At 40.7% G+C, this 12,278-nt stretch overlaps 1 protein-coding gene across 1 annotated transcript in view; it reads left to right on the forward strand.

Annotated features, from left to right (window-relative positions):
- Positions 1-12,278, forward strand: part of CHD1L (chromodomain helicase DNA binding protein 1 like) — a 71,426-nt gene that overhangs the window by 31,167 nt on the left and 27,981 nt on the right. Inside the window, 11 exon segments of the mRNA XM_035727131.1 lie at positions 2,341-2,503; positions 2,857-3,009; positions 3,800-3,892; positions 5,437-5,533; positions 7,667-7,745; positions 8,053-8,062; positions 8,926-8,958; positions 8,961-9,019; positions 11,411-11,417; positions 11,917-11,961; positions 11,964-12,020. Coding sequence (XP_035583024.1) covers positions 2,341-2,503; positions 2,857-3,009; positions 3,800-3,892; positions 5,437-5,533; positions 7,667-7,745; positions 8,053-8,062; positions 8,926-8,958; positions 8,961-9,019; positions 11,411-11,417; positions 11,917-11,961; positions 11,964-12,020 — 796 coding nt within the window.

The raw sequence follows: 12,278 nt of genomic DNA on the forward strand, positions 1-12,278 counted from the left end.
TCCTGTAACAAATGAGTTAATAAATTTAGAGGTGATTTGCAGGAAAGTCTTAGGTCTGAATTCTCTATTTACTGGCTAAAAGTTGTAGTTTTTAGCATTTTAATGCAGACGTGGTCACTGACTGTTATTAGTCCAGTCTCAAAGGGTGCTCTACCCTGGAGGGTCCCCTCTGCTCTATGATGTCTTTTGCCTTCTTTTAGGGATTCTTAACAGTATCTTTTCCCAAGAGGTTGTCATATTCTGGCACCTAACCCTAAACTACCATGCCAGTTTACTAATGGATAATGGGAGAAGAGAAGCAGGTGTAGTAAATGGACCCCAGGGTTTGGAGTGGCTAAGTTCTGTTGCGGGTCCCAGAGTCTATCCTTGTTATTCATAAGGAAACTAAGTCTCAGAGGGATTATGTGAGGAATTTCTGTGTCATCTAAGCATGAAGGGGGGTTTGAATTGCAGACAACTTGTTGGTTGGAAAGAAATGTATTTATTGATAGAAGTGGGGAAAAGGGTAGTACCCTTTTCCCCCTTTATAATATTGTTTTCAGCTTGTTTGTAAAAGTTGGAAGCAATTTGTAGTGAAACATAAGGAGTCGGTTATACAATTCACAAAGTATAGTACCTTGACAAAGTAAGGCTGCCATGAAAAATTATGTAGAAGAATATTTAACAACATGGGAAATGTTTGCACAGTATCGTACACAAAGAGAAGTTTTAAAAATACTGTATACAAAGAGATAGTCTCTTGATTTTTTTTTCACCCAGTTAGAAGTTTTGATACTGAATGGACACTACTGTGAGTAAATACATTAGCTCATATGACAGTATAAGTTGACTGTAGCGACCAACAATCCTGGTTATCTTTTTGACTTCATATTCTTTGGTCACCCCAGCTCTTTGCTTGGTGAACACATTGTAAAAAGGTCACTTGGTTGTTGAAAGCATTTATTTCTGACCAGTTCCCGTACTTAAATTCTATGAAAACATTGCCCTATCAGAGCAGGCATGAGTGGGTGGACATTGATTAAACAATTTAAAAGAAAACAAAAAAGGAGATTTCAAAAAAATAGTAATAAATCATTTTCAAATCAGTTTTGATTGTGTTATTGCATCTGTTACCTTTTCTGACTACAAAATCAGTATCTTCTTATGACTCCCTCCAAATCAAAATATAGAAACACAAGAATAAACATAAAAACCATTAATAATCTTATTCCCGTGCATACATTAACATTTGGTATATCTGCTGCCATATCCTTTGCTGTGCGGGTGAACACCCAAACACATAAATATGCGTATATATTATTTTAGAAACCAAAATAGTGCATTTTTATATTTAAAATAAGGTGTGTGTATGTATACATATGTGTGTATATCATATTGTATTTCAGTATTTAAAATAACATACACGGGATATGGCTTTCCGTTTTTGCTGCATTATTTAACTCAAATGGCGTAAGTTCTTCTTAATGTCAGTTTAGACCTCTTAGAGGTTGTCCTTTGCTTAACCTAATACCTGTTATTGTCTTTCCTAACCTTTTATTTCATTAGTCTCTTATTCTTCTTGTTCTTGTTGCTCAAAATTTAAAGAATTTCTTTCATTTTGGGCTGTATAAGGCCCAGAAACATCCAGAAGTCTTGATGTTTTGGGTGTGATGCACCCTAAAGTTGTACAGAAGGACATTCTTTTAGCATAGATCTTCTTGCTTCTTGCTTGTAGTGTGGGGCTGATGCTATAGCTTTTTCAAACTGCTTAAGTAGGTACCATGTGCCTCTGATGCCTCAGTAGACTCACCCATGTGGGTAATAAAATACAGCTTGAATCCCCACTAAGATTGAGTAACAATAACCATATCGAATACTCATGTAGTCCTTCAGAGTTCACACAGTGATTTTACTCACCTCCTTGTAACAGGATATTTGTCCTTCATAGGATATTTGTCCCCTTCTTACAACTGAAGAGATATTATTTCCTACATCAAATCTCTAGTATACAGCTTGAACCGAGTCTTCTGGTTTCATGTCCTCGTGGTCATCCCATTAAATTATGCCTCTCTTGGGTACCTGGGTGGCTCAGTTGGTTAAGCGACTGCCTTCGGCTCAGGTCATGATCCTGGAGTCCCGGGATCGAGTCCCGCATCGGGCTCCCTGCTCAGCGGGGGGTCTGCTTCTCCCTCTGACCCTCTTCCCTCTCGTGCTCTCTGTCTCTCATTCTCTCTCTCAAATAAATAAATAAAATCTTTAAAAAATTATGCCTCTCTTTGTACAGGTAAAGGTTGTGATGGGGAACTTGGTCTTGATTTCCAAGGTTATAGATTTTTTACTTGACTTATTTATGTATTTGAGTTCTCAGTAGTCTTCAATCTCCTGTTGACCGGAACTCCCATCCAGAACAGCCTCCAAGAGCTCTACTCTCTCCTCAGTTTTGTGGAGCCTGATCTCTTTCCCAAGGAGCAGGTGGGAGAATTTGTTCAGCATTACCAGGATGTTGAGAAGGAGTCTGAGTCAGGCAAGTTCCCTTCCTTGAAATCATGCCAAGAAGTCTGGGCCCAGAAACTTCCCTAGTGTATAACAGATATGGGTTTCTAGGTAGAAAAGAAAGAGAATTGATAACGGGAGGGCACCTTCTAGGGAGATAAAGAGCCACACAAAGCTGAGGTGATGCTAGATCCCTCAAGTTGTTCCCAGTTGTCTGCTATTCGTGATTCTTATTTGTTACACGATTCTACAATAGGACTTAATGGATCATTTTTGGAAGAAGTAGAAAGAGTCTGTTTCCCCATACTGGTCTGGCATGTGGAATTGGCATGAAAATTTCATCCTGCTCTTCTTGTGTTGTTGGGTTTTTTTTTCCTTACACAGCAAGCGAACTACACAGACTCTTGCAGCCATTTCTGTTGAGGCGGGTGAAAGCTGAGGTAGCTACAGAACTTCCCAAGAAGACAGAGGTAGTGATATACCACGGCATGTCAGCATTGCAGAAAAAATACAAGGCCATTTTGATGAAAGACCTAGGTAATCAGAGGCACTTGACTGCTTAGAAACTAAATGAGGATGTGATTTTATTATTATCCCAGGATGATTGTTCAAAATAAATGCTAGGCATGCCTACTAGTGGGTATACGTGTACTAGGTGAGTAGATATCATATTATCACACTTGCTTTGTATAGTAATATGGGATGGAATTTTGTATTCTGAATAATGTTTAGGTCAGCCACAATGAAACCATGCGGGGTATCTTTACTATAATGCAGACTTATTGGTTGTTGCACTTGTGAAATTTCCTTTTCTCTCCCCCCCCCCCACCAGTTGTCCTTACTGCATAGAAGTTAGGTAAGCAAACACTTCTAGGTATGCCAGTCATGCCTTTCATCTTTACACCGCATCAGATATTTAACACATTGCAAAACTTTTTTTTGGACCAGATTCACTGAGAGGAATTGGGAGTGGGAACAGAGAGAAAGAGGAGTAGAACAGTCTGTCACTTGTGTTATTTTATCCCTTGGCTCCACAACAGTAGTTTAACTACTGTTAAGAAGGGAATTTAGAATTGTGCAAAAGTAATAACATACTCCTGAGTTCATTTTATAGTTAGGTTTCCTTAAAACAAAGTGATAGTTAGGAAAACTTCATGTGGATATGCTGTTAATTCTTAATGCAATTCAGTGAAATTTAGGAGGTTAATATAGGTTTGAGAGATATATTACTGAATAAATAAGTTAACTTAAGAGTTTTTGTTTGTTTTTTTTGTTGTTCAGTAGTCCATCTCTCTCTCTCTCTGTCTCTCTCTGTTGCTGTTTTCAGATGCATTTGAAAATGAGATGGCAAAGAAAGTTAAACTTCAGAACGTCTTGTCCCAGCTTCGAAAGTGTGTGGATCACCCATATCTGTTTGATGGTGAGACAGTGCCCTTTTTTCTCACATTGCTTTTCATGAACATTTCTGTGGCCAACATCATTGCAAAATTCTTCAAAAGAATTGCCTGTATTCACTGTCTAGTTTTTCTTCCATTTCTCTTGTTATTTTTCCTGTTGATATAATCTAATATATTGTTCATATTCAGCTTTTTTCAGTTGTCCCCTTAATGTCCCTTATGGCTTTGACTTTCTTCTTTAAAATTCAAAATCGAGTCATAGATCTGAATTATATTTGTCTGTCTCTTTGTTCTCCTATAATCCAGAAACATTCCTCAGCTTTTTTGTTGTTTTTTTTTTTTGGTCTTGCCTGAAATTACAGTTTTGAAGAATCTCAGGGCTGGTTGTTTTATGGGTTGTCTCATAATGTGGATTTAGGGATCATTTCTTTGTGATTAGATGTCCCATTGTCTTTTTTTTTTTTTTTTTTAAGTGGGCTCCACGCTGGGCTGGGTATGGAGCCCAGAGGTAGGGCTTGAACTCACGACCCTGAGATCAAGACCTGAGCTGAGATCAAGAGTCAGATGCTCAACCTTGACTGAGCCATCCTAGATGTCCCATTGTCTTAAGCCCATTCCGCTGTTGGCCTTTCATTACCACCCTTTAACTTTGCAAGTTTACCAGTGATCTCCAGTGGTTGTCAGTTCACATTTTAATTAACCTCTCAAAACCTTTGACACAGTTGATCACGTCTTTCTTGAAACACTTTCTTCCTTTGGCTTCTGGAACAGCGCTTTCTCTTGCATCTCCCATTTCCCTACCTCTGCTCTTTCTCAGCTTCCTTTGCCGCTTCCCCTCCATCTTAGGGATGTCTGCAAATTTCCCTCTAAGTGCTGCTTTAGCTAAATACCGCACATTTCAGTATGCACTATTTTCATTTTAATTCAAACAAGGGCTTTTTTGATTCACTCTGATAGGTAGCCTTTGGGACACTTCTAGGACTTATGTGGCCATGGGGGCACTGGAATGGGTAGGATCAGTGTGGAGGGTTTGCTGGAGTCATTTTAAGGGAGTATTTGCAAGTAGCACTATGAATTGTTTTAAGTGTCACAGAATATTAATCAGATACATTTCAGAATCTTTTGTTAATGCAGGGGGCATTAGGAACATGGAGATTTTGAAAGAAGCCCTCTAGGTTATTCTGACTGCCATTCCCCCCTTGAGAATTACTCGTTTATACATCTAAGCGTTATTTCTTGATTTGTTTTCCTGAGTGAGAGTCTCAAATTTTCAATTCTCTGGCCTTTAGCATGTCCTTGTGCCTCCCTTTCCTAAAGAGTGGGCTTGTTCCTTGGATGGACATTTATTAAGCATGTTGGGGGTGTTAGGCTCTGTGATTGATGTTAAGCAGCACCAAGATTATCATACAAACAATTATAAAATGTCTCAAAGAGAGATGAGACTTGGGCCCATTTTCAGTTAGAAGGAGCTTGGCCTCTTGCTGTAGCCTCACTATCAGCTTCTCTACTTAAGAAGTCTGCCATGACCAGGGGACACTTCATTGGGAATAGGTTCCTTTTTTTTCAGGTGTGGAACCAGAGCCTTTTGAAATTGGAGACCACCTGATTGAGGCCAGTGGGAAACTTCATCTACTGGATAAGCTGCTTGCATTCCTGTATTCCAGGTAGGTGGTCAGTTCACATTTTCTGCTCTGAGTTGGTAATTTTTAAAACCAGATGATTCACTGATTTCTTTCTTTCTTTCTTTTTTTAAGATTTTATTTATTTATTTGAGACAGAGAGCACGAGCGGGTGGGGGTGGGGGTTGGGGAGAGGGAGAAGCAGGTTCCTCCCTGAGCAGGGAGCCCAATGCGGGGCTCGATCCCAGGACTCCAGGATCATGACCTGAGCCAAAGGCAGATGCTTAACCGACTGAGTCACACAGGCGCCCCAATTCACTGATTTCTTGAGACTAATTCCAATTTTTTTTTTGTTCAAGACCCTGATTCTGGTTCCAGTTTCTCTGCAACTACACCTACACTGCATCACATCCCACCCCATCCCCTCCATAATCATCCTTCCTTTTCCCGAATTCCTACAGCACCTAGGATCCTAATCCAGCACTTGGCAATGCACTGCCTTAATCTGCTCTGTTTAATTGATGTGCAGTAATCTTACTACTCCAGCTGTATTTAGTTTCACAGAGATCTCATCAAACATTTCTTTTTTATTGCCTGCTGTACCTTGAGAATTGGCACCTAATGAGGGCTTAGTAAATATGCACCTTTGTTAACCCCTGTAGGGTTTGGTTCAGAGAGAACTTGCAGGACTCTTTCCCGGAGACATGGGCTGCGTAGCTGAAGACCAAGTCACTCTTGGAGCCTTAAAAAGGTTCAGCTAAGTGTTCAGTGGCCTGGTATCCAGCCTCTACCTGATCCTCCTGGACCCCAGAGGGACAGAGAAGTCTAGAAAAAACCCAGCTTTCTAAGAGTTTCAGAGTTGTCCCTTTGGGACAGCTGTCCCAAGTGAGCCTGAACTAACCATAAAACCTCAGGTTTGGCAAACCACCCAACATTAGGAATGTGCAAACCAAATAATTGCATGTCTTCATGTATTTTATTGGCTCTGATATATCTAGTATAAGTGTGTTAGAGATGGAGGAGGACCCCTAAACATCTTCTGTCCAACATTTTCATTTCACAGGTGATGAAACAGGCCCAGAGTGGTCATGTGACCTGTCTAAAGTCACACAGCCAGCAAATGACAGAGATGGGATTAGAATTGAGGTCCTCAAGGTCAATGCCTTTTCCACACGTTTGGGACTAGTCTTGAAGGAGTTCTTCATAATTGTTTCTTTACACACATCGCAAGCTCAGATTAAATTAGTTTTCCTTTTTTTTTTTTAAAGATTTTTTTTTAATTTTTTTTTTATTTAAGAGAGAGAGTGAGAGAGAGCATGAGAGGAGAGAGGGTCAGAGGGAGAAGCAGACTCCCCACTGAGCAGGGATCCTGATGTGGGACTCTGTCCTGGGACTCCGGGATCATGACCCAAGCCGAAGGCAGTTGCTCAACCAACTGAGCCACCCAGGCGCCCTAAATTAGTTTTCCTAACGAGACTCTTGTTTTGACAGTGTCATATTTTTCTTTGTGAAAACTTAAAATAATACTGATAACATGGGACTGTAGGCTCATCTTCATTCTTGACTTAATTCATTTTGCCTCCTCCTTTCCCTTCCTCTTGCTATACATAAGTTTTTTAATGTGTTCTATGGGATATGAGATGCCACCTGCCCCTTCTCTAAAGTGATACTTGTCAGACTTTTCCACCAATAACAGCTGTAGATGAGAGGATAGTGGTTTGACACCTGCAAGCAGAGAATGGCTACAGGTGGCTGATCACAAATTCTTCAGGATTTCCAGTTGGGTTTTGTGCGTTTGACTTTTACATTTTATTCTTCACATACCTTTATTTATTTAGCCGTTCGAATGAAAGCGTATATTTCTTTCCATTAAATTGGAATGTAAATTGACATTCCAGAAAGACATGCTTTGGTTATCCTGGGGCTTTCTGTACCCCCTGGTGCATTTGCTCCTGGGAGTATCTGTAGTTTGAGAACTTCGGCTCTGCAGAATACGGCTACATGTGGGGTGATTCATGTGGAACGTTTAGCATTTCTGAGGAAGTCTCTGTAAATGATTATGATAGTATTTATATTTCTGCTTCAGTATTTCATTTATTTATAAACTTGTATTCTTTGGTAAGTTTCCCTCAGGGAAACTTAAGAGTTGGTAGCCTTTCCTTTTCTCTTTCTTGCCAGGGGCCATCGAGTTTTACTTTTCTCCCAGATGACCCAGATGTTGGATATTCTCCAAGACTACATGGACTATAGAGGTGATGTTCCTTGGCCACTATGTTGCCTGAGCCTTTTTTTAGACTTAAGAGTCTAGTAGGTCCATGAAGAGTAATCTGGGGGTGGGGGTGTTACAGAGGAAAGCAGTGAAAGAACATTATTCTGAACCAAAGGAAGATTGAAAGTAAGGAGAGAGGTGTGTTACACAAGGATTGACAGCCGGGTGGAGACACTTGGGCAGAAATAAACACACATATTCCCACTGGTGATGTGATTTAAAATTGTGGATACTGGAAAAAAAAATCCGAGTTGCAGAAATGTTGAGTGTTTTTGAAAATGTTTGCTAAAAACAGAGCTTCCGGTGTCTTGCAACATTCAGTTCTACTGTTGAGCAAGCACTTACTCAGGATCAGTAGAAAAGATGAAATTATAGAGATCCCATGTATCAACCAAGGGAAAGGAATTTTTTTTTCTTTATAAACAATAGGGAATGTAAGTTATTACCAGGGGATTCTGTTTAAATATAATAAAATGTATGTGGGATGATGGGAAAAGGCTGTAACACTGACTGATCTTGAAATCAGTGGTGAGGAGCATCAGCTTCAGACCTTAAAATATGAATTCAGAGTAGGTCTCTCAGAGCCACTTGATGGCCCCTAAGTACTACAGTACAGTACCTGGTCCATTGGACACTCGTAGGAAATGCCATTGGCATGTTGGGGGATCCCCAGATTCACAAACAGGCCTTGAGCATATAATTCCCTTTCCCAGCAGGGTCTGAGGTGATGGGTGAACCTGAAGCTTCATTGAAAGGCAGCTGCTGGGCCATTGGGCAGGCTCACTCACCAGCTCCTCGGTGCTTGTCTTATTGCTTGCATTAGTAAGAATTCTGTCGTGGCAGAATTGGAAACTACCACACAGTGTGTTCACAGTGTGCTTTCTGGAATAGTCAGAATTGACTGTTAACTCCTCAAACGCCAAATACGTCAACTGCACATATTTAAAAATCCCAGAGAGGTATATTACGTTGAGTGCTTGTGTAACAATGAAATGTCACCTAAATTTAGATTTTTCCCACGGGATTTGCTTCAAGTAGAGGCATACCTGTGTACAAAAAGGGACAAAATTAACATTTGGTTTTGAGCCGACAGAGTTTTATTCCCCCGAAGCGTATGTGAAAACGTTTCTCTGTGTTTTCTTTGTCCGTGTGAAGGTACAGCTACGAGCGTGTGATGGGTCTGTGAGAGGAGAGGAGAGACACCTGCCATTAAGAACTTCGGACAGCAGCCCGTTTTTATTTTTCTCCTGAGTACCAGGCAGGTAGGCCACATAGGCATTGGCCAAAGCAGACAAATAAGGGGGATACAGTACTTTTACATCCCCCACTAGTATGCTTTCCCCTAATTCTCTGAAAGGTGAGGTCATTACCAAGGAACATTAAAAAAGGGCAATTGAGAAGTTGCCGTAAGTTAATCGAAGTATTGGACTCCTAGCATGGGGTTGTTCCCCACCCACGTTATCTAAGCTGCCAGCTCAGAGAAGGAAGGCTGAAAGCAGGGCTGTGGGAAGGGAATTTGATTCTGCTTTGACCACTGACCTGGGCTTGTCCCGGAAGATGTTTGTAATCTCATGGAAAGTTTTACTCACATTCAGTAGAGAACACTCTCCTTCCCAGCCGTGAATTTGGGAAGTAAGATAACAACCTGTCTGCTACTTAGCTCTCCTCCACAAGTAGCTCTGGAATAGTGCTGTAAATGCTTAATAAAAATCTCTTTTTAAAAAGTTGCGATTATAATGAAATTGCCAGCTCTTTAGAATTATTTTTAACATTATCTTGATGAGTTAAGTCCTAAATATTTCTGTGATATTTATAATGCTTTACCAAAGACTGCTTTTATAGACGCTTTAGTCATTTGAAATCAGTTCTCAGAGATGAAATTATTCTTATCATGGAGCAAGCTGACCTTAAATTAGTTTTGGACTTCTAGAATCTTAGTTTCATTATCTTACTTTTTGTAGACCTAATCTTTTTTTTTTTTTTAAGATTTTTATTTATTTGAGACAGAGTGTGAGCAAGAGAGAGCACAAACAGGGGGAGGCAGAGGAGAAGGAGAAGCAGACTCCCTGCTGACAGGGAGCCCGATACGGCTCCATCCCAGACCCTGAGATCATGACTTGAGCCAAGGCAGACACTTAACTGATTGAGCCACCCAGGTGCCCTGTAGACCTAATTTTGATGCAATAGAGCAAACACTAAATTTGTATCCTCTATTGGAGAGATCAATATTTGTATAAAGAGAAAGTTCCATCTTAGAAAGCATTTATTAAGTGTCCCATACTGTAAGGGTACATAAAAGATGTGTAGGTAGAATCCTTGACCATAGGGAATTGTTTCACCTGTTATGTCTCATCTCCATATTACAAAGGTATAATCCAATTGATTTGGCTTCACTTGCTTCCATTATCATAGACTGCAACCCTGAATCAGCCATTTATTCACGTTCTTTCTTGTCTCGATGGTTTTAGGAGACACTGGAAGGATCAGGCAAATGCATCTTCGGTGTTGGAAAACAGCTCTATTTATGCGTTACTGATTTCATCATCTTCAAGAGTAGCGTGATTTTGAAAGGTCTAAAATCAGAAGAAAGAGTTAGCCCCTTGGAGTACTCAGAAGCAGAATCAGCACAGGGTAATCTTTTGAGAACTGAAGCAGTCCTGGACATGAGCCTTTTCCAAACACTAATGTCATGTTTGCCTTACTTTTTAGCTGTAAATTAGTAGTACTATCATTTCATTTAACAGGTTTCCCTCCAACTTTCAAGTATTTCTGTGATTGAAGCATATTGCCACCAGGTGGCAGTGATAGCTCACGATATTTCCCAAACAAGACAGGAGAATAGCTTATTTGTAAACATCACCCCTTAATGAAGAAGAGCTGAACTGAGACATTAACCCAAGAAGAAGATGATAATTTTTATGGAGCACACTTTAATGAAATAATACCTGGAGTAATTATGGCGTAGTGGGTAAAAGCAGAGTCTCTGAGCCAGACAATGTGGGACTGACTCCTGCTCTTTCACTTTCTAGCTGTGTGATCTCTAATAATCCTTTGGCTTCTCTGTTCTTCTATCTATAAAATGCAAATAATAATAACAAACTACTCATAACGGTTGTTGTAGATTCAAGGGTCGATATATGTGAAATGTGTAGAACAGTGCCTGCACGGAGTAACACAGCACAGCATTATTGTCAGGTATAATTTAGCACCTCTCAGTGATCAGTCTTTATTGTCTCTTTATTCCAACTTTAATTTTATATGAAGTCTTTAATTAGAATATTCCTGCCTGACTTTTCTTGAGAGCCAGCTTAGAGTCAGTAGCCCATCTCAAAAGTTAGTCCTTAATTCAGGCTCTTGAAACAAGCCCTTTCAAGCTCGCTTGTCTCAGCAATGAGCTGTAACGACCCTGGCAAGAGGAAGTCCCTTTTGTACTTGTTTCCACATTAATCAAAGACAAGGCTGTAATTTGCTTTCATGGTTCTCTTAATTAATTCTCATCATCCAAAGAGCCTCCTCAGCCCTTCTGCTACACTGAAGAAGATCAGAAAGTTGTCCCATGGAGTGTTCTTGTCCTATGGTTGGTTTCGTTAGCTTCTCTTGATTCATGTGGAAACAAATACAGAAAAGGCTTTCTAAGTTTTCTCCTGTCAGAGGGAGGTAGTTTCCTGCTCTGCTAGAGTGTAATAAATAAATGTCATCCTCTGTTCACATTAGCCTCTATCAGGGACCTTGCCTTAGTTGTAACCTGCAGTGGATGTTAACTCCTCTCTTAACAGCGCCCACAGCAGAAGGCCTCTTGCATATTTAAGACTGTTTTCTTTTGAAAGAGCATGCATGCTCTTAGAGCATTCTAAACAAACCAATCAAAACCATTTAAAATGCTTCCTGCACTAACTTCAGCTTGCACTTTGCTCCTTGCCCTTGCTTCTCTCATTCTGTTACTTTTGGTCGTTAAATTTTCCCAAGTCAGGCAATATGAGCCCAGGTACACTGTAACCACTCCAAGTCCTGGGGTTGGGATGGAGTGTCAGTTTGAAGGGTGAGGCCAACTGTTTTGACTGATCAATTTACCAGTCACACTGCTGTAGCCTTGTGTCTTTCTCGTCTAGCCCTACCGAGTGCTGCTGATCACGTTCCTTTTGCATTGTTTTCAGGAGAGTTGGCATGAACTTAACGGCTGCAGATACCGTTATTTTTGTCGACAGTGATTCAATCCGCAGAATGACTTGCAGGCAGCTGCCAGGGCTCATCGCTTGGCCAGAACAAGTGAGAGAGTTCAGCACCACGTTCTTCCACATCTGGGGCTCCTCAGCAGTTGCGTGGGGAAGGAAGGAAAACTGGTCCTGTGGCGTCCCAACTGGAGGCCAGAGAGCTCTGGTTTTAGCCCAGCTTGCTGCTGGCCAGCACTCATTCTCATTCCAGACTTGTGTTATTAAAAAGCTAAGGAGATGGGCCTTACCCTTTGACCAGAGGATAATTGAGATCTACCAGAGGTTTTCCTCCTGTTCCCATCAGAAACCC

Source organism: Zalophus californianus, chromosome 4 (genome assembly GCF_009762305.2).
Source record: "Zalophus californianus isolate mZalCal1 chromosome 4, mZalCal1.pri.v2, whole genome shotgun sequence".
NCBI lineage: Eukaryota > Metazoa > Chordata > Mammalia > Carnivora > Otariidae > Zalophus > Zalophus californianus.